Below are 26,357 nucleotides of genomic sequence, written 5' to 3' on the forward strand. Positions count from 1 at the left end.
CTCCACGCAGGACTAAAAGATAATATTTATATAGAGAGAAAACTAAACTTAATATTCTTCTGTCCACGCCTGACTTTTGGAGTATGTTCAATTATTGTAAGTAAATATGTATTATTTAACGTTAATTTTTTTCTCGATATAATAATCTAAAAAAAAAGATAAAAATATTTTTTATATTGAATTTTTAAGACGTCAGATTACGTTACAATATAAATTTAAGAGACTGTTGTTATTATTTCAAAAATTTCTGATTCCCCATTTGACTTTTGGAGTAGGTTCAATTATTGTAAGTAAATGTGTATTATTTTACATTTAATTTTTTTAAACATAATAATCTTAAAAAGTAGTTTTGATAATGAATTTTTAAGACGTCAGAATACGATACAATAGATATTTAAGAGACTGTTTTTATTATTTAAAAAATTTCTGATTCCCCATTTGACTTTTGTAGTAGGTTCAATTATTGTAAGTAAACATGTATTATTTTAAATTTAATTTTTTAAAACATAATAATCTTAAAAAGTAGTTTTGATAATGAATTTTTAAGACGTCAGAACACGTTACACTAGATATTTAAGGGACTGTTGCTGTTGTGGTTCCCCATGTGACCGGCTGAAAATGCCGGTGACGGGCTATATGTAGAGGCACTCGGTGGGCAGCGGCTTGGCGTCGCGGCGCTGCGGCGCCACGAACCAGCACTTGGGCGCGCCGTCCTCGCGCAGCAGACGAGGCGTCCCGGCGGCGCCCCGGCGCTGCTGCTGCTGCTGCTGCTGCGCCCCTGGCGGCTGCGGCGAGAACCCGGCCGTGGCCTGCGAGGCGGGCCGCAGCAGCCAGCGCGACAGCGGCAGCTTGGCGAAGCCGCGCTGCAGGTTGCGGTTCGTCATGCCGTAGATGACCGGGTTCACCGCCGAGTTGGCCAGCATCAGGTACTTGGAGGTGAACCACAGGATCTGGAACGTGCTGTCCACCTGCCGGCAGGGCGTCAGCGTCGACGACTTCAGCTGCAGGTCTTTCAGCAATCGCCAGAGACGTGTAACACCTATCTAACCTCGGCAACGAACAAGTTCGTGTGTTCTCTCATGTTGCCAATACACTTATAACACGAAACGTGGACACGCAGTTCAAAGTAGAATTCTTTAAATTAATGCCGAGCGTGATAAATATAGCAAATACATTTCTGGACGCGAATCGCATCACGTAGTTTCCCCACCCACCACTAGAATTCGTTGCCGGAGCAGCTACGTCGACTATCGGATCTTTAGATTTGCAGAGCGAAAATAAAACTTGAAAAAAAAATAACCTATATCCCGTATGCCGTATATCGAGAGCTAAGATGTTACACATCAATAGGTTGTCAACATATATATTTACGACTATGTTCCTAAGTGCTTCCAAAGGCTTTGAGGTTGAAGCTGAACAACTGGTTTATTGGAAATAAAAGGTAAGTTTTTAACATGAATCACGAAGCGTCTATCTAATATTTACTTGGAACAGGTTCTACAATAACTGAAAAACTTAATGATGACGTATAAAATTTACATTTTTAATAATTATGGGTAAAAACCGTATTTCCCATACAATTTTGTGACGTGAAGGAATAATGTGGTTTTTAAAGTCGTATTATTCTAATTCATGTCAAAAATAACGACAAATTTATCCTTGTGTTATTGCTCTGAACTCTAACCAAGAAACTTCGGCTGCAGGTTTATCACGACAAAATAAGCTGAACACATCTACACGACTTATGGTCTTAAGTGCTTCCCAAGGCTGGTATAGGTCTTTGAAGTTGGAGCTGAACAACGTTTTGATTGCAAATATTAACGTAGTTAAGATAGTACACTGGGGTCTAAATTATGTTTAATTGAATGACATTATACACCCATCGCGAATTTTGTCGCTGTAGCCAAATTATTTCATTGAAATAATTCGGGGGTAGTACCGGGTCCTGGATACCGGGTAATGGATACCGGATACCAGGTACCGGGTACCAGGTACTTGGTACTGGGTACAGGGTACCGGGTATCAGGTACTTGGTAGCTACTAGGTACCGGGTGCTAGGTACTTGGTAGCTACTAGGTACCGGGTACTGGGTACAGGGTATCAGGCACCGGGTACAGGCTACTAGGTACTTGGTACCGGGTACTTGGTACTGGGTACTGGGTACAGGGTACTAGGTACTGGGCAACGGGTACTTGGTACTGGGTACCGGGTACCGGGTACCGGGTACCGGGTACCGGGTACTGACCGTGTCCATGTTGGCGCTGCGCAGGATCTCGGTGCGGCGGATGACGAGCGCCGTGAAGGGCACGCGGCACACGATGAACACCACCACAACGGCGAACATGATGCGCGCGACGCGTGTCTTCTGCCCCAGGCAGGCTGCCTGCTCGCCGCGCCGCTGGAAGCGCTGCTCGTAGCGCTCCAGCTGCGACATCGCACACGCGCACGCGTGCATCAGACACGCCCTGCCGCAGTCGGAGGCCTTCTCCACCGTCCACGCCACCATCGACACACTGCGGCGCCCGAAACATGGGGTTCGCACGACGTGCAAAGAAAAATACATAACGAAATTTTCTAACACTCTTTCATAAAATACGACGCAAGAACGCAACGAAAGCAGCGGCCAACTTTCAACTTCTTTCGTTTTGCCTTGCGTTTTAGCCTTTCATATTTATTTGAAGTGGAGTGTTCCTAAAATGTTTGAAGTCAACGACGTTATGTGGATACAAGGCTATAACACTATATTTATTATATGCATTACTTTTCTCTAGACCAGAATATTTCACATGGAATAAAAACTAACTTTTTAAACCAAAGTTTCGGTAATTTCACACGTTTTCACGATATAAGTATATGGATTATCAACATAAGCCCGCGAAAGAACGGCGTTTTCTACTTATTTACAATTTCAGGTAGTAGGGTTATTGACGTCTTGCAACTTTTGTGCATTATGAACGACCGTGGATTTACTTTTGTTGGTTTCGTGTTGCGTCCCAATGCGCATTTTACGAACCCAGCCTAGGCGCGGCATAAAACAATTGCTCCAGTAAAGCATGCTGTGAGCACCAGTGAATCCGGAATTACAATAGCCTGTCAAGTCCCGGCGTTTGTTCGTTATCCGATGGTCTGTCAGCCGCCGAGCGATTTACAACACTGCGTCCGTCATAGTAATTTTCCACATACACGCTGTCAACTGTGGAGAAAACTTAAATTTTGGAGAACATTTCTCTTGTATATTTACATTAGTTTGACAATCATATAAGCTATGCACTTATAAGTAGTAAAACTACATTTTTTCCACAACATTAGATTTACCGTGCGTAATTAGTATTACACTTCGGTGAATAGGACGATTTTTGCTTCAAAACGTGAACAAATATTCATTTTAAAACATACGATGCAAGCATCTTAATAATTAAAAAAACTTCAAAATTTTCTAATATAATAAATTTTGATACTCAAAACACTTGCAGACATTCGGAGGTTATAATTTCATCCGTCCATCTGTCAAAAGTATGAAGTTACCAAGCTTTTGGAGGACGGACGGGTGGAATTTTTGGGCCATATGATTGGCTGCAGGTCACGTTACTGTCGGATGGATCACGGATGGAAGGACGCGAAGGACTGTCATAGTTCCGGCTTGAGTTGCAAGCTGGTTTACCTCGACGAATATGGCGATGTAGCAGACAGTCATGACGGACAAGGGCATCCAGATGATGAGCGTGATCACGATGTACCAGTACATGTAGATGGACGGGTTTTCGGAGCAATAAGTCTCGAAGAAATTGAGCCACTTCCTTTCCTGCAAGACACCAACCACCTCGTCACAACACAGCGCCACATCCGAGCAACACACTCCACGATGCATTGTGTCTTAACCTTGAAATTACATCAAAACTTTGGCATGGCAAATACTTAAGGGGCCCGCCTACCTGGACACACGTACAGTGTGCAGAGCTTCAGAAGAAGCCACGAGGTTTGAAAACTGCTTAAGACATCCAAATGGTATCTATTTAAGAAAAAAAAATTTAAGAATGCTCTAAGGGCGGGTGGGTAGTTCTGTTTCCGTTTTGTTTTAAACAGTTTTTTATGAGAGTGAAAAGGACTACAACGCATGTTTTCAGAATATCGTTTAGACATGGAACGCCCACTAAAGATTCTTGAAAGCATCAGGGGTTTTGCATTTTACCTTTAGATTCATTTCTCCGCCATATAAAGTTAAGTTCACCGCTCATATTTCATAGTTGCCCTATGCACGACAACTACACTATAAAAATAAACTGAAGCAACGAGTGACAGCTGTTTGATTTCTACTTGGACCGTGAGACGCTATTGATCTTTAAATCTAATAGCCGCGCCGCCGTATCAAGTGATAAGTCCATACTTCAGTCTTGAAGTGAAATACGGGAACGGCAAGTGCCTGGCCTCGGGAGTTTCCTGGGGAGGTCTTCCATGGCAGCAGGCGTGGATGCTTCTGGGGAAGAGTAAGCAGAGCGCTGGCAGTTTTCCTGGGAACTTTTGTAATCGGTCGTGTTCGAGTTTCTGTGGAAGGTTTCGTAGAATGTGGAAATTTTATCCAAACAAAACGAAGGGGTGGCGTGTCCCTAGTATTTAAAGCGGTAATTTATTTCGGAGAAATTGAGTTTTCTTGATTATTGATTTGAGACGCGGTAAACATGTGGTCTGTTGAAGCAGTTACAGTATTGTGCGACAATTATGAGAAAAATCCATGTTTATACAACTCATAAAAGGTATTAATATCATAACAAAACTATTCACACAAACTAGGCCTACACCAATCACAATTCTACGTCCATGGAGGCCTGGAAAGCAGTTTTGCTGGAAGCTTCTAGCAGAGGCTGTGTGAATCCTTCCGTCGTATGACACAGGCTTTAAGCTGGGTGCACAATCTAAAAAATTAAAAGTAACAGTGACAGTAAGTCATGTGCACATAATTTGACCGCCATGTTTTCCATCCTACTGATCCACAACAGCGCATAGTACGGTCGTGCGCACAGAAGGGAAGTTAATATATTTTATTTCTGTTACGGACGCATGGCGCAACAACCAGTGAGAGTGGAGAAGGAAGCCATTTTTGCGGGACTAGAGGACTGTTATTTGTAACTATCAATAATTTTGTGGCAAGAAATTGTAGAGATATTACAACGTCCAGGTGCATGTAATTCCTAATTTCAAAATGAATAATTGTTATCACTACCTACAAAAAGTCACAAGCAATTAATGTAAGTAAAAAAAAAGATCCGTGGGTGATTAAGTTTCTTCCTTTGTTTCGAAAATTTTAAGATCGTATTTGTGAAAACTTCCTTAGGTATATCTAATATTTTTTTTCCATTTAATGTTTTAACAGATGTAAAATATTAAGTTAAATTTATTTTATGAGTATCTTATAGTTTCTTGCGTATTCAGTCATCTATGACATACAAAACACGAGCAATTAATGTAAGTGAAAAAAAAAATGTTCCGTGGGTATAATGGTAAACTGAAGATGTCAGATGTCACGGGATGATCATATAGTTATGTGGGATACATTCAGTGGCGTAGCTAAGGTGACGGGGCGCCCCTGACCAGGATTGAAAATGGCGCCCCCCTCTTGGTTTAAAACAGAGGGAGGGGGGGAGGAGAGTTCAGTAACCGCGAAACCGTCGCGGCGGCGCCCCCTCCTGCTCCGGCGCCCCTGGCGGGGACCATCCCTGCCACCCGCCTGCTACGCCTGCTGAAATGAACAGTGACGAAGTGTAATGGTGGTGTGGGGAGGAGAGGAGAGACGCGGCACGCACCAGGTAGTTGCGGTAGAAGACGAGCGGCGCGCCCAGCGCCACGCCCGTCAGCCACGTGGCCGCCATGATGTAGCAGGTGGCGCGCACGGTGAGCCGCGCCTCCAAGGGCTGCACGACGGCCATCAGCCGGTCGTAGCTGATCACCACCAGGTTCAGCACGCCCGTCAGCAGCAGGAAGCCTGCGGCACAAGCATGGGCGTCGCAACCGGGAGGGACACGTCCCCCCCCCCTCAATAATAAAAGTCATCAATTTCGTCCCCTCCAATAATATATTTAGTTTCGTAGTTATATTAAAAATATGATTTCTGTGATACAACCCGTATGTTGCGCATGGTGCATTTAGTCAAATTGTGTTTTTACGAATTTGTTCTCTGAAAATATTTTTTATAAAAAATAAATTATATATTGCAACCAACTATAATTAGAATATTTAGGAAAGAAAAATGCCTAAAACCCACCTTTTTTCACCTTCAAACCCCAAATTTCCCGAGGGAGGACCCCCGGACCCCCCGCTATTTTCCAGGGGATGGATATTCCTCAACTAAATCAATTGCAGTCCCCCCCAAAAAATATATCCTTGTGACGCCCATGTGCACAAGAGCGATAACACAAACTGTACCAACCTAGCTACAAGGCGGACACGCACTACTGCATTTCCCTCCACATTGGTCGAGAGTGTTCTTAGCTGTGATTCAAGAACATCTGTTCGCTATCTTTCCTAGTTGATGAAGGGATGTGAGCAACTTCCACAGGTATAATCGATTCGAAATTTGGTATCATGTTACTTCAGTAATATTGCAATAACATGGTAACTATTATCTGATGCAGTCTGGTATGTATGGTGCAGTACGGTACAGACTACCAAAAATTGGTGAAATACGACAATTGTGTTTAATGCATTAATAGCAAAGTCAGGGGTATTTTAAATTTTAAGTTTTTGATTTATAGTGGTTGAAAGAAATTGTGTCTGTTAAAGCCTTAAAAATATTAAAAATTGGTTGTCTGTAAAGTCGGTTTACGGACGATAGTTTAACGTGACAATGTCATAACAAAACATTGATGAAATGATTGCATACTTTTATGAATAAAATGGAATCAATTTTATTGAATCATCACTATTTTGTATGGATACAAAGAAGGAGTGAAATGAAATCTACAATTTAATTGATAAATTTACTTTTATTTGCACTCATTAATTCAAATATGTTTTTAATACTTTAACGAAGAGATTATTTTAACTAGAACTTTTATACATGTTTGCTATTTAAACTTCTTCAAATATGTGTTATTCTGTTAAGGTAAAGACGATGATAGGAAAAGTAGGAAACGAATGGTAGTGTTTCAAGTTTAATGTGCCCCGAAAAAGTCAAATCGATGGTTGTTCCAATCGAGTGGAAGAGAGATAGATGCGGCGCAAGCGTACAATGGGCGTAACGGGACATGTGCGTAACGGGTCAATGCGCGTAACGGGACCATGTGCGTAACGGGACACTTTCGTGCGTGCAGCCGGCGCTCATCGATTCATCAGACGTTGTCACGTCAAAAAAATTAAATAATTAAAAAAGCTGAGCTGACGTAATAGTGGATAAAGGGGGTGGGAAGTGGAGCGCTCACACTCGAAGAAGCCGTGCGACTTGCAGCCGAACTCGCCCAGCACGTAGTTCTGGAAGAGATCGGCGCACAGCAGCATCCAGGGGCAGAGGAGCAGCGTGGCGATGTCCGCGACGGCCATGTTGGCGATGAGCAGGTTGGAGGGGGTGTGCAGCTGCCTCGTCTTGCACACCACGCTCAGCAGCATCACGTTGAACAGCACGCCGCAGATCACCAGCGGCACCACGGCCAGGCTCTTGGCCGCGATCTCCCACGCCGGCCGCTGGACCCAGATCACGTTCGGGAACACCATGGCGCTGTAGTTGAACTGCGCGCACGCGTTCCCCCGGCCCCCGGTCACTCTCTCGCGGGCGACACTATCAGTTACTGTGATCCCACAACTACGGTGCAATATCCTATCAACACATGTTTGTTTAATGGCTTTTGAAACTTCAAAAGGTCGATTAATATTTTCAATTTTCACTCAACCATTCATTTATGGAAATTGTCGTAAACCCTAAAAAAAAAAAATTAAGTTTTATATATTTTTGGAAAACTCAGTTATTAGAACTGTATGCCAAATAAAAATAAAAATATTTTATTTTTTTACAATTCGTGCTGGAGTTTAAATAAAAATCTCCCTTCTTTAATGCTTTCAATACCATTAAAAATACATTTATTATATTGGATATTTATGCATAAACATACATTTTAAATTCAAACCTCCACCATGGGTAAGAACACAATATTAAACAAGCAAAATAATTAAGGAAATTACCTCTTTAGATAAATGATAAAGGTAATTTCGTAGAATGGCCTACACCTGCACTTCTTTCACAGTTCAGGCTAATAGAAAATGCTTGAATAATATAAATTCGCTGTATATTTTGAGTATTTCCCAATGGTTTATTTTTAAAAAAAGTATTCAATTTAACCAAGGAATGAGAGTGATCAAAATATGAAGTTTGTTTCCCTCGTACACGTATTTAAAAGGTTTTTTTTTTTAAAAAAAACTAGTTAATGCCCGGTATGCGTTGCAATGCCTCAATCTTTTTTCTTTAATTTTTTGGAAGTAGGAGCGATACAAACATCTCTATCTATCTCTCTATGTATATCTCTATATTTCTATATATATACACCTCTCTATAATTATCTACATATATTCATCCATATATCTATATCTCTTCTATATATACACTTAAATATATACATATATATGTCACTCTATAGCAATGAAAATATTAAAAATAAATGTTAGTATGTATCTATATTGTTATCTATATTTTTACCTTTCACAGATGTAAAATAGGTATATAAAACACGAGTGTATTAAATTCAACGTTGTGTCAAAATTTCAAAGCAATGGGTGAAGATCTTTCTGAGATTTAAGATTTTGAACGAACAACACGGCAGACAGTGCCAGGCGTGATTAGTCCACCCGCCTCACAGCGGTGTCGCGAGGGAGAGGGAGACCCAGGCGCTGGCCCTGTATCTCTATTCACTGGCGGCTGACTTCTTAGAAGAAAGCATCGAGAAGCTTGTGTTACGATATGACAGATGCCTCGATCGTTTTGGCGATTATTGTAGAAAAATAAATAGGACCCTGCTGAATTTTTTACGTTATGTTGATTTGTCTTTTTTTTTATAGCCCATCTGAGGTTGTAAAAAAAAGAACTCGTATTAACCTAAATCATTTATATAAACGTTATTGAATTACAAACCGCATCTGCTGACAGTCAGAGCTAAATCAACCTTTTTTATTGGCATTTTCCTGCTTTGTCTAATTTTCTGTAAAATAAAAGACATTAATGAAAAAAAAGTACAATTTAACTAGCGTGTAATTTTAATTGCTGGTTAATACACTTCAATTTTAATTTCAATTTTAATTGGATTTTTATGATTTATTTTATGATTTATTTGTGTTTTTTTTTGTTTTTTTAGCACTTTTTTAAAAAAAAACTAATCTGAAGGTAATTTATCACTAAAGAATATTTAAAATTCTTTAGCCAAATCAGCAAAACCATAATCGAATTTAAGCTCCAGGTGGCTCTAAAATGTTGTTTAAAATAGTATAATTTTCTTAATTTCCAGGGTGGAGTCCCAGAACGTCCTTTTCTCTGGGAGCCATTCCTTCCGTCCTGCCAGACCCCCGGTTAAGGCCCCTCTCCACATATTACAGCCCCAGCCAAGACTAGGCCCGCCACTGCTGACAGTAGAGAAGGGTATACGATCTTAGAACGAATTCACCAATCCACAGCAAAAAAATAATACGGCGAGAAACCAACTTTTTTTTCCCTCGCGTTTGACAAAATCATCAAACTGCTTTAGAACTCATTAATATATCTTATACTCGCATTTCATGAATCAGAAAAAAAAAATTTATAAACACATACAATTAACTACACAGTTTGTCCACCGTTAGAAATTTTATCGGACCTTTCATTGAAGAATGTACCTGAAATAAACGAAGCATTCTTTGCATATCCCAGATCTTCGTAAATAGTACGCCCTATTCCGAATTCCTGGTTATGTGATCCGTGGTGTGCAGGGCTGGCTAAACAAGCACGTTAAAGGAGGGTGTGTTGCACTAGACCTAAAGTGTTTTTTGAAGGTTATTTTTAACACTCCGACATGATTCTTGCCAGCATTGTTAACTTCAGTGAAGATAACCAAACAGTAAGTTGACCAAGATCCCCGGATAATTTGTGAGCAGTGTTCTTCTTCGTAGGCTGCACAATGCGTAATTGCATCAGTAGTCTTTTTTTTTTTAAATATATAATGGTATTTAATTATTATAAAGGCAAAATACACAAAAAATAATACTAGATAGATTTGGCAAAAAGTAAAAAAAATAATCAGGGAGGGCGAGGGATGAAGATGGGCCACCCACGATTTTACTAATGTAGTGATATTACATACAAATGCAATCCGCGGAACAGTGAGCATACGTAAAATCGGGATCGGGGTTCTAGTGTATTGCCAAGTGTTTTTCCCTTGGTTTTTATACAGCTGTATTATTGTTACATGATTATTTTTCTTTTAAATGTTATATTGCATAATTTTTTCTTTGAATTTTGCAAAGTGTGGGAAAAAATAAGTTTTGCTAAATGTTTTAAAACTATAGGTACGTGGTGATCGTCCCGCGCTAACCTCGACGGCCGACTTGACGACCACGTGGTAGCCGTTGCGGTCGTCCAGCTCGCGCCCCAGCTGCGACACGTCGGCGCTGCCGTTGCAGGGGATGCGGTGGCCCGCGCCTCCGTCCTGCAGCATGGCCAGGCGGCCCTCGGCGTCGGCGCAGATCCGCGCCAGCCCGCGCCACGGCGCCCTCGAGATGCACATCCGCGGGGCCTCGATCTTCACGTCCACGTCACACCGTTACAAATACACCTGCGGCGGGCCGTACACGGGCCAGGGACGCAACTAGGAGGGGGGGGGGGGCAAGCGGGGCATACGCCCCGGGCGCAATAGCTGCCGGGGGGCGCCCGAAATCGCTTTTGCATTTCAATAATTCCTTCCTATTACAACTACTGGTAAAAAGTTTTTTTTAACTTGCACGCCAGGAATGTCTAATCTGATTTTACAATATAACGTCACAACATAGCACCATTTTTTTTTCCTGTGGGAGGGCCCCCAGACCCCCCCCCCCCCCCGGACTTTATCGGTGTGGTATGTGCAAAAAAAGATAGAAGGGGGTGGGGGGGAGCGCATGGATCCATTGATGCCCCGGATGCCAGTGACTCTAGTTGCGGCCCTGGACACGGCTTCCAGCGGCCAACTATACCTCGATCATCCGAGACCCGTTCAACCGGGCATTCTCACGTAACCGGGTTCTCAATTTGAAAATTAAACTTTAAGGGGGGGGGGGGGGAGGACCTAGCCCTTGAAGTGTAAAATTAATTTGGGAAGGAACAAGAAAGGAGTGAAACTAAAAACTACGCAGGTATTGAAAGTAGAAACGAACGGAACAAAGACACGGACCAGAATTGCCCCGCGAGTCCTGGCTGTATTGCATAACCTAATTACATTTTAATTAGATTATCCGAGATTTTCGCTTATCCGCGCTGACCTTCCTTCCCCCCCCCCCCCCTCCATTACCCCAATTAATCAAGGTTCTACTGTATGTGTGTGTGCGCGCGCGTGTGTATAGAGCATACTTTTTGTATTATTAGATAGAAAAGTTGAATTTTTAACTATTTTTTTTTTTTTTTGCATAATGGATAACGAGAACCAAATGGAATAAATAAATTATCATTTTTCTGATTAAAGGCAATACTGGTGGTTACTGCGTGGTATGGGTTGAATTTATTTGAAAAAAAAATCTAATATACATTTAAAATAAATAGAGGATTTTAAAATGCTAGGTAATATTAATTTTTTTCCTGAAATAAATTAAACCATATAACACAGTAACCAGTAAAATTGTCTTCAAACCACTTTTATATTCCATTTCAACCTCCTTATTTTTCCTTTTTTTTTTTTCAAAACGTTAAAAATGTAACTATGGCAGCTAATTGTGTAAAAAGTATGCGATACATCCTTTTTCTTTCTTTCTATTTTTGAAAGTTTGGCGACTCAAAAGGTCGGCTAGTTCAACCGCGTGGAACGTCAGTATAAAATAATGAATTGGGACGGGATATGCGCCCTTAAGAAGATGGAAGAGGTCGTATTGTGCGTGAATTATAAGAATAAAAATAATTATAGAATCTGAGCGACCTGGTGGATTTGACGGGGCTGGTTTTCCAGATAGATATTATCATTATGGAGATCTACATTTACATCTAAAACACAAGAATGCTATTTAAAAAACGGCGGAGGGGTGATAGAGATAGTTCCGTACACTCGATCCACCCCTTGCATGCACCCTTAAAATTCTCACGGACATAGAAGCAATAACGATGTCTATTTAACACTGTCAGTCACACTTTGTCAGTTCCTAAGATATTGTTAGTTACAGTTTTTTTGTTATTGTTACTTAACTATTAATTAGATTGTTTTGTGTGGTAATAATCTTCCTCTCTAGAACATTAATGTATGCTTATTTTATAATAATTATTAATAAAAGTAAAATAATATTTATTTCATAGTCATAAGAATGATGTTCACTACAATGTAAGAACACCTTATTACACACATTCAAGGTTTGATAAACTCCAAGTATCATGGAGTTACGAGTGATATTCGTAAAGTAAGCTCCGTTTGATCATTAAAAAAAATTTCACAAGAATAAGTTTTTTTATGACAGTTTTAGTTTACTACATATCTACTTCACATTTTCGCATAGTCACCATTCCGTTCCAAACACTTTTCTTAACGCTGCGCCAGTTTCTTTATCCTTATATGCATAGAAGTTCGCCTGGAAATTAAACAAGTTGGCAATCGCGATTTCTTTTTTTTTTTTTTTTGCTGTGATTGTTGACCCACGTCTCTTTAAATCAACCGAAATGACTCAAACAAAAAAGTCCTAGAAAATGGTAGCCATCATTTATCGACTCGAGTACGGAGATTGCTTAAACTTTTTCCGGAGATGTCTACTAAAGCGCCTGTAATTAATTAAACTGCTACGCGCATTGCGTATCAGAAGTTCCTTATCCCTATGGCCGAGGCGTCCGTTATATTCTTAGGCGGCGAACTTGTATGCATAGGGGTTACACGAAATGTGATCAGTAGAGACCGGAAAAATTCGCGAATTCATTTCGCGATAGGATAAAATACAAATAGTTATACCTCAGTGCTACCTCTGCTATTGGCTCACAACTCACCTGGATGACTCTGGGCCAATGAGAAACACCCGACCAAAGCTTCATCGAATCACAGGCTGCTGCTACGTTGTGACGTCTCACAAGACAGCAGCCAATGAGTGGGTGACATTTGACAAAGTGTACGTAGAACTATGGAGTTCATCCTGGAGTTCATTGAACCCGCGAATTTTTTTCCGGTCCCTAGTGATTAGAGGTGTGTGAAAATGTGAAGTGGGTGTGTTTTAAACTGAAAACTGTCAAAACTTTTTTCTCGCGAGCTATTATAATATATTTGTTACGCTGTCCACTTGAGTGCACGAGCAGACTGCGAGGGTCGAGTGTACCGACCGAGAGCCACGAGACGGCAGCGGCGGGCACAGCGACTCACGCGACGGGCGACGAGCGACGAGCGGCTAAGAGCGGCGGAGCAGGACTGGCCGGTGCGCGCCCCCCAGGGCATATGGCACTCCATTATCTGGCCGTGTTTGCCGACCTCTCGACCCCGCCGAGAGGTCCTGCCGCCCGTCACTCTCGTCAGATTTCATATCAGCCCGTGCGAGCTACCCGCGATACCGCCTATCTCTGCCTGCCACCACCCGTCGATCGACTCCACACGCCTGACATGAAGAATCCATTCGTCTTGGTCCAGTGGCGGATCGAAGGGGGGGGGGGGTGGCACCAGGAGCAAGTGCCTCCCCCCCTCCGAAAAACCAGTTGTCTGCTACATTAATATTGCCGACAAAAATGATTGTTTCTGAAACCAATAAAATATTTTAATATAATTAATGAATTTCTTGTAGAATCATAAAATCTGGTGGTTGGATGTTATGTGTAGTGTGAGTAGATTAAATACAAATTTAGTAATCTTAAGACAGTTTTTTCTCTGGCTATTCTGAAATCCTAGAGTGCCCCCCTCCGAGGTGAACCTCTGGATCCGCCACTGTCTTGGTCTCACGTGGACGGGCGTCCATAGAAGAATGTCCTATTTTCAATGGCATGTTATAAAAATTTAATTTATACTATTTACAACAAACCATACATCAAATTGAAGGTAAACAAACTCAAGTTTTTCTTGCAAATGTTCAATATGCGCGCCTTCAGTTATACGGCACACATCCTACCCTAAAGTCGAAATCTTCTCACGCATTGGTTAACAAGTCCGGAGTAATGGAAACAATATCCTCTTCAATTCTGTCTCAACTCTGGCAAATCATTAGGTATCGGCGGAACGTGGACACGATCTTTAATAAAGTCCCAAAGGAGGGGGGGGGGGGGGGGAAACGCATGGCTTTATGTCAGGTAAACGTAGAGGCCAGTGAAAAAGAGCTCTGTTGTCTCGACCATTACGACCAATCCAATGGTCAGGGACTATACGTTTAACTACTCTCGTACAAAGAGATTCTAACTCGGATGGGGGAAGGGGGGGGGGGGGGGGGGAGTATTCCTGTAGCCAAATAAAATGTACAGTTTCACCCTCTATTAATTGAGGAATGAGCTATTCTTTCAACATAAGTGGCACTACACGCGGAAAGAAAACAACAAAGCAGTACTCGTGCATTCACTTATCTAAAATGGTTTGAGTTAATCTTTAATAGTGACTTTGAACACACCCCTTACAGTGGATACTATTAAAATTTATAATTGGGAAATTCTTTTGTGAACATACTGTACTTCCTGTGAAAACTATTCCTGCTACCAGGAATGAGACGTTTATTACAAATTACAAATTGTGAATTCCTACAAATAAGCTTCGGATTCGATTCTCGGCGGAGTCAAACCCGGATTTTTCTCAAGTGGTAAATGTGGCGGACGTTGCTATGTGTTTTTTTTTTTTTTTAGGCTATGTGCTCTCACTCTCTTTTTGTTAAATACTCCATTCTCACATCACCCCTTGTCATCTCCAACGATCTGAACGTCAACGATACGTTCAACTCTAATTTATTCTTTATTTCAGTCGTCAGTCAACCACAAGAGATTACATTATTATTTATGATTACAACCGGGTTTATAAACCATGCAAAAACGCAAGTAGCGCGAGATGCAAAATGTTTAATAACTACGTTTTCAAATACTTACTCGTTCATAAACTACGCAAGACACAAAATCACATTGCATTCAACGGCCAACTTTCAACTTATTGCGCTTCGGCTTTCGTTTCCCACTTTCACACTAAAAATAAAGTGTTCCGAAAAAAATTTTTTAAGATGCTGAAGTTATATGCATAGTAGGCAACGATGTTGTTTTTAATTAAACAATCCCTTGTTAAACTTTCTTATAGTGAAATAAAATAAAAATTTTATAACAAATTATTGACGTTTTAAAATATTTTCAAGATGAACATGAATTATCAAGATAATATTGGGGAAAGAAATTTGTTTCTACTGTTTTAAATTTCAACTTGTGACAGAGATTTAAAGATCGCGAGATCTCGCAATATTCCATTCCTTCAGACTAAATTCCCCGGTGAAAATACAGCGGGATTTCGTTTATGTAGTACCGCAGCTAGTCAAGAGGTTGAAATAAAATCCCGAAGCTGTCGCGCTCGAACGGATTGAGGGATGTAGAGATCGTGCGTCTACCTCGTCTGAACCACCGCTGGTGCGAGTTTCTGTAACCGGAGGTTCTGAATCTACATAAACCTACAAAGCTCCGCGAGCGACAGAGAAATCATCGTCAATGCCATCAGTCTCTGCAGATATTCCGCTAGCTGGTATTTCTAGCGCGGTATAGCCTCTAAGCGCAAGGCTTTGAACTCGCGCGCATTCTCCTCGTCACAGGAAAACTGTGAAATCTGAGCAGTGACCGTAACATTATATGGCGGAGAAATGTGGATAAAGGTGCAAGGCAAGTCCCTTAAGTGCTTTCAAGAATATGTACCGGTTGTTTAACGCCTAAAATTACTCTAAAAACGCATTTTAGCCGTTTTAACTCTTCTAAAAATATATAGTTTAAAAACTTAATCCGAAACCAAAAGTACTTTTGGGCCCTCAGCGAATTCTTCAATTTTTTCGTAAGCAGACTCCAATGGGATATCTTGTGTAGTTTTTAAATCTCGTTGTTTTTTCTTAAGCTCAGCAAACCATGTGTGTGCCCGGGAAGACGGCGCCCTTAAAAATTCATTTTGGAATCTTACCCGCTCTCCATCCAGTGACGGCAGCATTAGTGTGGGTGTGCGGACTCCATGCAACAATGTGTGGCACTTAGTTTCTTTGGTTTCTGTACACTGTTTAATTTATAGCTTTATTAAATTTTAGGTTATTGAATTTTTTTTGTTTAAAAAAACGCAGCCTGGTAGTCTCTAAAGATGAATTATCTTCTATGTTTTTTTTATGGCCCAGTAAATAGATTTTACGAGCGAACGTTAGGTGGCTAAGAGTTCGTGGACTTTGCGGGAATTCCGGTGCGTATAGTTGGCGCGACTGGGTAGTGTTGCAGGTGGCGGCCACGGCGGCGAACAATGCGAGCTGTCGAGCAAGAAGGTGCAGGCTTGGAGTGCCTGGCACAGAACGGCACCGAGGCGGACGTTGCCGCACACGGGCCTATCAGGGACATCGACAGGTTTCTAGTGGCCCGCGGGAACGACGGCACCGCGGCAAGGAGAAAGTCATCTGCCCCACCCCGCATAGGTTTAAGCACCTGGGTTTCTTTTTCGTCGGGCATAACATTTTCGTTGATGGCAAAACCTTTTGGTTGCGTAACTTTTTTTAGGTCAGCCCAGAGAAAAAGAGTGCGCATATTTACGACTCCTGAGTGCCGGCCCGATTTGACTACCGAATGTGCGTGGTAGTATTCAGCAATGTGGGCGCGCTTACCCTAAACTCTACTCGGGTATGCCAGAGCACTGTCGCAAGGTTTTACTGGTGATTTGTGGCTAATATTATGTAACCACTGCGATGACACATCCAGAAAGATTTTGAAACTAGTAAATATTCACTGTCCGCAAAACAATGATATGGACTAGAATTTGCCCATAGCTTTTCGTCCATGTTTGAGTCCGTAGCAAAACTTTGAACACTGATGTTGCGCTGAGGTGACCATATCAGGGCGTGAATAGTGTTTTTGCAGACTTCAGTAAAGGCCCAGGCATTTCCATTGGTCGTAACTTTGAACTATGCCTAACAGTAAAGACAGTACTTAAAGATATTTGTTTTACTTACTACTGATTGAGTGGCAGCAAGAGCAATCGGTGTGAAATAATCTCATCACATGTTTATGAAAAGGGCAAAAGGTAAAGACTCATAAAATTAACTTCATAAAATTTTTTTTTTATACTACCAGACTCTGTGTGAGCCAAAAATAATGGTTTCAGGAAACCACAAGACTCAAAGTTTTTCCCCCAAAATACTGCATAAATATTTTCTTTACGATTTAACTGGCCATTATTTTTTATACTTTGCTAAGACGTAACATGGAAGTAGATATTTTTTGTAACACTATGATCTAATCTAGCAGCTAAGCTTATAAAAAAATTATCTGGTATGCTTTTAGAGTTTAATATTTGAATTTTATTTGTATCAACATTATATACAAAAAATTGTTATTGCTTTTATGGCCAGGAATTAGGGCCTTAACTTATAAAAATATTTATTTGCTGGCATTAATGCAGCCATGTTACTTGGTATATTATCTAATTTATTATTTATGCTTATGTATGCAAGTTGATCAAGTGGTAACTTGTGGCAATTTTTAAAAAAATATATTTTGGAATAGATGTATTCTCTGCATTTGATTTTCTGTACAACTCAATTCGTGATTTTTTTTACGTTATGAATAGTATGTTACTTCGGCAGTAGGGATACAATTCGCGGATTAGGTAACTACGTATGTAGTTGTTTAATTGCTGCTGTTCTTTGGTTATCATCCCCAGCCAGGGGCATAGTTTTTGGTGTGTGTGCAGCCTGTGCAAATCAGCACACCACAAGTGGCACAAGTACCATCACTTAAGACCATCTTTTATATAAGACAGGTAGATCATCTTCAAACTTGCTTAAAATTCTCCTCACATACACAGAGGAAAATAGGACAAATTAAAAAAAAAAAACATTAAAAAAATTTATATTATAAAACAAAACACTCACTCTAAATATCAACCTTCATTATCAATAATATATACATACATGTACAAAAAATAAATATACATTTTATACTTACAAATATTGCAATAAGTAAGTTATTTAAATTTATCTACACTAATTACATGAAATGACCATACTTTTTAAATATATGTTCAAAGCGAGGTGCTAGCTACATTAGAAAATAGTTTTAAAATAAATTTTTAACAAATTTGCACACTTGAAAAAAATTATACAGGTCTTTAGCACATTAAAACAAAATTTTGGTTCACATTTTGATCAATATCTCCAATTGCACTCACACGTTATTTATACGTGGAGCTGGAAGATAATTAAATAAATAAACAATAAAAAATTTAAAAGCAATTTAAAAATGTTAATGCTATAAACAATATTTTTAACTATTTACGCAAGCATCAGAAAACTGTACTTGAACTTCTCTAATAAAAATTCTGCAGAGACAAACTCGTGTAGATGTTTTACAACTACACATAAACCTTGGTGCACACTATGGTCACCGAAATGCAGGGTGCCTAAAGGATGAACCAATTTTAAGACTCTTTTCAACAATTTTAAATAAAATTATCAATAAATATTTTTGAACTCTGGGTCATTGTTTGTGTAGTATATGCAAAATTAAACATAAATATGAAATAAATATAATATTCACAGTAACATGTTATGTTAGAAAGCTAAAATCTTATCAAAGATAATTTTCACCAAATATAAATGAACAGTCTCCTAGTATTTGTATTTAATGTGCAACTATAAACTGAAGCAAGATGTAAAAAACAAAATGCCTTCTAGCAAAAGGCTACTGTAAATTAAAATTGCACGACTTCCAGCACTATAGTGTTCTTTAAATGATTCATGCAATGGGGAATGATTTATCACAATTATTGGTGTCCGAGATTGGGTTATGGTGGAAAATGTGCCTGGGGTTCGTTAATGGCAATATGGGTAAGTTATACAGAGTAGGGGTGCATTATTTGGGTATTGGACAAATAACTTAAATAAAAATTTTATTTTTTAATTATTAGATCATTCAGTGATAAAAGTGGGTTTTTAAATTTTTTTTTAAAACTATAAGGATATTTTATGCTGGTCACACACATATTCACTTCTGAGAAGTCATTTTAACAGGTGGCTTGCCAACCTGGGCACAAATATGGTGTGCAGAACTTCAGAAGAAACAACACAATTTGATAACTGCTTAAAATATCCTAATGTTGTATGTTTATGAAAACCGCTTAAGAATATGCTGAGGGTGGATGAGCAGTTATGTTTCTGTATTTTGCTATTAAACTAACTTTTTAGAAGAGCGAAAATGGCTAAAACATGTTTTTTTCAGAATAACTTTAGGCATGAAACATCCGGTACAGATTCTTGAAAGTACTACAGGCATGGAACTTCTAATACACCTTCAACTTCATTTCTCCGTCATCTAATGTCATGGTCACCGCTGAAATCTCAATGTAGCCCTATGCACGACAAAGAAGAATGTGCCCCAGTTCAAAGCCTTGTGCTTAGAGGAGATACCGCGCTAGAAGCACCAGCAAGCGTTGGACTTATTATTTCGCTTCACTAACACAGATACACCCTTTACTAGGCAAGCCCCTTAACTATAACAGACCTTTAAATGTTTAAATACTACTTTTTCGATAGTAAAAAAGTTTCAATTCATTCAAAAGATAGCCAATTTTCTCATATTGTGTGCCGATGTTAAGCCAGATAATGTGCCAATTATTTTATCACTAATTTTGACTTACTCAATGACACCATACGTGTAGATAAGTATTTTTTTTTACTGTTAACATTTTAAACTATTGAATAAAATAATATTTCAATACAGTAAAAGAAAATTCTAACTTTTTTGTGTAGGAGTCTTATAAACATATCTTTCGTGCGACCTAGTAAATGAAAGTGTTCCAGTATTCTATAATATAATTTTCGTATTTGGATACAAAATGGAATGAAATTTGGCCCTACATCCACATGCAAAAAAAAAATCAATTCACAAATTGAGTCGGAGAATAAAACTCTTTCCTCCACCAGCGGCTCGGAGAATCGCACGACCTGACAGCTGATGCCACACAAACCAGTAAGATTGAAAGCGCTGTGCACACCTCTTGCCGTGCTACACACCGAACCATTATTTATATTAGCTCACACTCTGCATAAAATCTTGGTATAACACTTGTGTGAAGTAATTGCGAGGAATGAAAAATAACTTCAGAATATTTTTGCACTGGTAAAAAGAGTTTGCTTAGCACTTTATGTGCCCTTATTACAAGGGACAAGATATGATGGTGAATTGTGATAAAACCAAAATAACACTGCAAAGCATGCCAATGAAACATTTAAGACTGAAAAGTACGCCATTTAGCACCAAAATTTAACTGAAAACATGAAATCAATAAGTTTTACAAAACTGAACTCAAATTAGAAGAATTTGATCCTTTATTTTGGTATTGTAAGTAAGTTATTTAGCATGAATTTTGAACCAAAATATATTCACTAAATGGACTGGAAAAATTAATATTACCTTGTTTTATCTGGCACCTCTTATTAGTAAAATGTTTAATACATACATTAATGGTGTTGGAAAATTTTTCTAACACACAAAAATTTGCATATTCATATTTATTTTTCTGAGTATTTTGGTTTTAGACATGCTTATTGATAGTTATTTAAATTGTCAAGTGCAATCATACAGTCAAAATGAGGCTTATTTTGGTGAAATAGGTATGTACATAGAAATATTTTGGTTTCCTATTTGTTGAAAAATACACCATTTTATGAATAAAGCCAATGTATAAAAATAAGCAGATAAAATCTTGTCCCTACTTATTACATCTGTTGAAAAACCTCAAAGGAATTAATATGTATTTAACATATATCAAGACATTTTCTACCAACACAAAAAATAAAAAAAGTTAGAAAAAATTTTTAAGTGCCTGCATCACAGTCTGCATTAGGATCTATAACAACAATTTCAATGGCTTCCTCTGTCTTACCACTTACTTTTGATACTAATATTCGGCCTTGTCTTTTCTCAGTAACAATGGAACATATCTTGCAGATGTAATTCAAGTTTGTGCCACCCGCATTATTCAGCACGTTGTTGTGCGCGGAAGCGTTCGTCGTCCTCCGGACCGGCGACGACGACCCGTCACTCAAAAACATATTCGAACAAACACTGCAAACCAAAGTCTTCGAAGTAGTAACTGGCAGTTTTCTCCGCCATGAACCAACATTCGTTAAAAAGTCCTTGCCTCCACCACTCGCAGTTTTGTACGGATCGCGAACCGTTCGCTCCGAGATGACGACGTGGTTGGAAACTTTCCTTCTCTTTGGCACATTGTGAACAAGCTTGGAGCAGGAGCACACAAAGTTACTTTTCTCACAAATGTGTTTAGAATACAGCATGTATTCCACAAAGCCCAATTTACACTTCACACACACATACAAATCGTGAACATATCTACCAGTTTCATCAAAAATTTTGGTTATGTTCAAGTCCACAGCTTGGTTAGTGACACAATCACATATCATCAGGTCACGCTTTGGAACAAAATTACCAACGACCCAATTTGCCTCGCCCCCAACGACGGACGAGCTGTTTGTGTTCGGCACCTGCCGAGAGTCGCACGACATCCCTGGCAGTGGCCTAACGGCTGGAGGTCCCGTGCACGAAGACTGCTGTGGAACACTCGGAACAGATTTGAAGCCCGTACTTTCTGCAGGGGATGATTCCACAGAAACGAGCGAGTTGCGAAACACAGTCGATGACTGAGAAGAATTAACTCTTACACTGGAAATGGGAGTTCCCACATTACCCATGACATCTCTTGCTGCAAGAGACCTAGAAATACTGCCTCTTGTTACTCCTGGTTTGACTACTTCTGCATGTGGTTGAAACACTGCTGGAGTAGACTTGGGGATCGGAACCTGTTTACTGCAAGGAACGGAAATACCTACTTCCTTGTCATTAGCAGGCTGGACGCTACCAATTTGGTTATCATGAGCATTAGTACCAAGTATATCACCATCCTTCACAGATGCATAAATCCTGCTCACGTCTCTCTCACCAATTTTTTGTCTTTTTTCTTCCAAAGATGGCACATGTTTATTTAATTCTTTATCTGTTATTCTTGTGAGAGCAACTTTCAGTACTTTTCTTCTTTTTTCACCTGACTTATCATTCAAATCGTTTAACTTACTGTAGCGCTGCTGACATTTTTGAATTACCTCTTTAGTATTAGAGGGAAAATAATTTTTGTTAAAATGATTCTGCTTTAGTTTTACATTTTTCTTAACCTTTTTCTTCACAAGTTTAAGAGGGTCACAATCTTCATCATGGTTGCTCTCTGCAGAGCTTTGCTGAGCTACAGGCTTTGGACAGGCATCTTCCGAGACACTCCCATCAAACCCTGCAGCATCTGAACTGGCTTGTTTACCGTTGCAAACCTCAGTTGCACCCAGTCGCTGCAAACACATTCACAAATAAAAAAATAATGTATTAATCACAAAAGCATAAGTACTGGCATCAATAGTTGGTAGTTTATGACTTTTGTTACGAAGGGGACGAAGAATTTGAGGAAGATGAAGATGAAGATGACGATGACGATGATGATGATGATGATGATGATGATGATGATGATGATGATGATGATGATGAAAAGAGGAATAAATCTTGTAAAAATCTGCATAAGAGAGTTAAGACTAATAATACCACAAAGTTTTACAGCAGATGTTGCATCAAACCTAACTTGCACAACAGTTAACTTAGGTAAAGCTCCCAAATATGTACAATATGTATCAATTATTTAATTCATTCTTAACAAATATTGTAATAAATTAGGCCTCTAATGCCACATGTTGAAGTGGCTCAGGCCCTTAGCCTCCTATTTTATAAAACATTTATGTTACGATTTATTATGATAAAATACTTGGCTAGGTTTTCTGATACAATATGTATAATTTTTAATAATTATGTTTTACAGAAGTTCATGCTTTTAATTATCTCTGATAATTTACATACTTCAATTTGGTTAAACCGCTGAAAGTTATTTAACTTATGTTTTTTATGGATTTAACATTTATTACTGTATGTTTTTTTTAAGATATTAATTGCTATTGTTATTGTTATTTGCCTGGAAGCAGGGTGGTGTACTGTGTCTGTAAATTACAGCAGAATAAATAATAATAATAATAATAATAAAAATAAAAATAATGTGTGATAAAAACTTGTAATGTGTCACATGAAAAACATTCTGTTAGGCATTGAAAGTAATTAATTTTAAAAATGGTTTGTGATTGGCCCATGGCTTCGCTTCCCTCCAAGAGAAAAAGAGGCCCTGCTGCGCAATTGGCCTTTTAACTGTTCCCAAACTGTAATTATATTAGGCTAGTTGTTATAGTAATTATAATATGTCAATCTGTTTATTCACGCTTTAGTGAAATTGTGTAAAGGTTGGTAAGATTTTTTATTTACCCGTTTTCAGTTGGATTTTTATTCATATTTTATTAAGAAGACTTTTACGTAAATTGGCTTACGTTGTGCCGAAGTATTTAACAGTACATTTCACGTGTGAGCCAAGACATTTATTTAGTGTGTGGTGGAACTGAGTTGCCTTTACAGCCGCTAGAGAGTGGGGTGGTAAGGATGACGGTTGACGTTGCGTGGACTGTAAAAGAATGAGCTGAGCCACGCACGAGAACGGAGATGCTGTGTACGCTCACGTTGATCTTTCGTTTTTGGGAATGAGTGAAAATGTTGGTTCAATGTATGTGCTCCAATTTCTACGAGACAATGTAACTGAACGATGGTTGAAGCTAACACGTCCAGCTAAGGGTGTGTATTGTGAGGCATAAGTCGGCGGAAACATGTTGTTTCAGGCCAATAACCAGGTTTGGCTATTGTTTATTATTTATGCAAATTCCTGCTGAGAACTTCTAAACCAATTACGTGAAAACCCGTTGTTAGTGAATTGCCTTTGAAAATTCACGTGCTTGAGTCAGCTGATGAATGTTTCCCGATTAGACTGAAGTGGTCCGCAAAGTGCTTGGACATGTGTCGCAAGGTTAATAATTTGCAGAGAGGAATAATTATGTTGCAGTTAAGAAATAAATTTTATAGTGATTTAACTATGGACAAATTTTGAATGAAAACTTCAATACTGAAAATTTTGACAGCAGTAAATGAGGGGGGAAAACCGCAAACGCTTCCAACTACTGTGTCAGGGACCCAACCTGTAGGATTCACAGGGAGGTCCCACGGAATCTGCGGCCCAATGGTTTTGCACGTTTGGGTAACCAGCATAAGTTATCTCACTGCGCAGTCTAAGCCCTGCTGACGAGCGCGTGACCTCGCAACACGAGGGAACTTGCCTTCACGATGACGTCCTGCTCAGCGTGGTACCTGCTCACGTGCTCTTCCACAGAGCTGAACGTGACGCAGCAGACACTGCAGTTGAACAACGACTGTGCCTTGACTTGCTTCTCGCCAACTGCGCTCTGCTCCTTACTTCCCTCGCAGAGGTCTGGCCCGGGCTCGGGACAGGCCGCCGTGCCACTGACAAGAGGCGAGGGGTCCCTGTCTTCATCCCTGTGCCCCTCTCCCCCCGATGTCTCCGTCTCTGCGAAGAGACAACACAACTCACACAACCTGAAACTACCAACAAACACAGACATTTGAATGGGCTCGTGTGCATTTGTAATGTGCTTTATACACATATTTTCACAGAAGTCTTAGGAAATTTCAAGGGTTGAAATGTAAGGTTCAACGACCAAAAAGATAACATTGTAACATGTTAAAATTACGTTCTCATTTTAAATTGAAATCAAATAATAAGTCATTTGAGTCAATGCTCTAGTGAATAAAACAATCCTCTGAATATTCGTGAATGCACAGGACTCTTCAGAAGATACTTTGAACACATGCACGTAATAAAAACCCCCACCCTAATTCCAAGTCAAAAATAACAATCATTACTGACTACTTAAACGATTCAGTGTTATTTACGACTTTTCCATTTTCACAAAAATAGAAAATTCAAGGACTTTTAACTTTCAAGGGTTTGCAAGTATGTATGTGACTTCAAGCAGATAACAAATGTTGAACAATTTAGTTCAATCATTGGACACAGAAAATCACAAGTGACTATCAACTGTCATGAGATTAACTTTGAAAAATATGATGAATGAATCTGAGTTTAATGCTTCGTATCGAGGTTATTAAAAACATTAAAAATAGAAAGAATGACAGATTGATTGGTGGAGAAAATGGGAGTATGCAAAGTACCGTGTGTAAAATAAAATACAAGGCAATAGAGGAAGCATCCAGCAATGGCCTATGGCAAGAAAGCGTCCCTAGTATTTACCTAGAGATTTTTGGAAACCAAGGATAAAATGAATTCAGGATGACTGCGAGTCCAAAAATAGTTCTGTAAACTCAACTAGGGCATAAGCAGAGCTAGTAATTTTTTTAATGGATTAACTGTTATTTAAAAAAAATATATAGTATATATGTATTTCAAAATTCATTTTATATTTTGAATGAAATGAAATGGATTCTCAGACACTAAGTCATTAGAGTGATGAAAGGTGATGAAAGGTGATGAGATGCTAAGAGAGCATAGATGGAATGAATGAGTGAGTAACCAGAAGTACTCTGGGAAAACTCACTAGTACACTACATCGTAACCACATTTTCAGCTTGAAAAAAATCTGCGTTTGACCCTGTACGAGTGTGGGGGTGGGGGCGGGGAGGGGAGGGGGAGATCAAACCTTGATAGCTTTTGTGGGACGTATGTAAAAATATTCATTATGACATGAACAGGGGCTACTGCTCTCAATCCATGCAACTTAACCATCTATTTATGATACATGCTGCTGTACTATGCTGTCCTTTACATGATTTGTTCATAGAAACATCAGGGTGCTATTATAACAGTCAGGTCTTGGTAAGGTTGTATTATTTTTGGTTGAAAGATTGGTTTGTTATCCTCTCACATGTCAAGTATTGACGAATTTCATTTAGTGGGTGTTCTCTAGAGTTACGAGATCACCCTAGTCTAAAGTGTAATTTGACAGATTTAAAAAATTGTTTTATATTTACTTCATTTCAGTAACTTAACCCCTGTTACTTTTTG

General features: G+C 39.4%; 2 protein-coding genes across 6 annotated transcripts in view; both read right to left on the minus strand.

The window, feature by feature from the left end:
* Window positions 1-438: 438 nt before the first annotated feature.
* On the minus strand, window positions 439-11,461 carry LOC134534450 (neuropeptide Y receptor type 1). 3 transcript variants are annotated; one of them, XM_063372917.1, is made up of 6 exons: window positions 10,539-11,461; window positions 7,413-7,671; window positions 5,799-5,977; window positions 3,662-3,802; window positions 2,246-2,425; window positions 439-968 (listed from the first exon to the last, which is right to left on the minus strand). In XM_063372917.1, the coding sequence occupies exons 1-6, from the start codon at window positions 10,728-10,730 to the stop codon at window positions 633-635; spliced, it is 1,287 nt and encodes a 428-aa protein (XP_063228987.1). In that variant the 5' UTR covers window positions 10,731-11,461; the 3' UTR covers window positions 439-632. The 3 variants fall into 3 exon arrangements, with proteins under 3 accessions (XP_063228987.1, XP_063228986.1, XP_063228989.1); XM_063372916.1 differs by having other exon boundaries at window positions 7,413-7,716; XM_063372919.1 differs by lacking the exon at window positions 3,662-3,802 and having other exon boundaries at window positions 7,413-7,716.
* Window positions 11,462-11,835: 374 nt separating this feature from the next.
* Window positions 11,836-26,357, minus strand: part of LOC134533932 (uncharacterized) — a 38,464-nt gene continuing 23,942 nt past the window's right edge. For all 3 annotated transcript variants that reach the window (XM_063371748.1, XM_063371747.1, XM_063371749.1), the window contains 2 exons: window positions 24,595-24,842; window positions 11,836-22,689 (listed from right to left, as the gene is read on the minus strand). In XM_063371748.1, the coding sequence (XP_063227818.1) occupies window positions 21,151-22,689; window positions 24,595-24,842 (1,787 nt within the window). In that variant the 3' untranslated portion in view covers window positions 11,836-21,150. The remainder of the gene's footprint in view (window positions 22,690-24,594; window positions 24,843-26,357) is intronic.

This window comes from Bacillus rossius, chromosome 7 (assembly GCF_032445375.1).
Source record: "Bacillus rossius redtenbacheri isolate Brsri chromosome 7, Brsri_v3, whole genome shotgun sequence".
In the NCBI taxonomy this organism is placed as follows: domain Eukaryota; kingdom Metazoa; phylum Arthropoda; class Insecta; order Phasmatodea; family Bacillidae; genus Bacillus; species Bacillus rossius.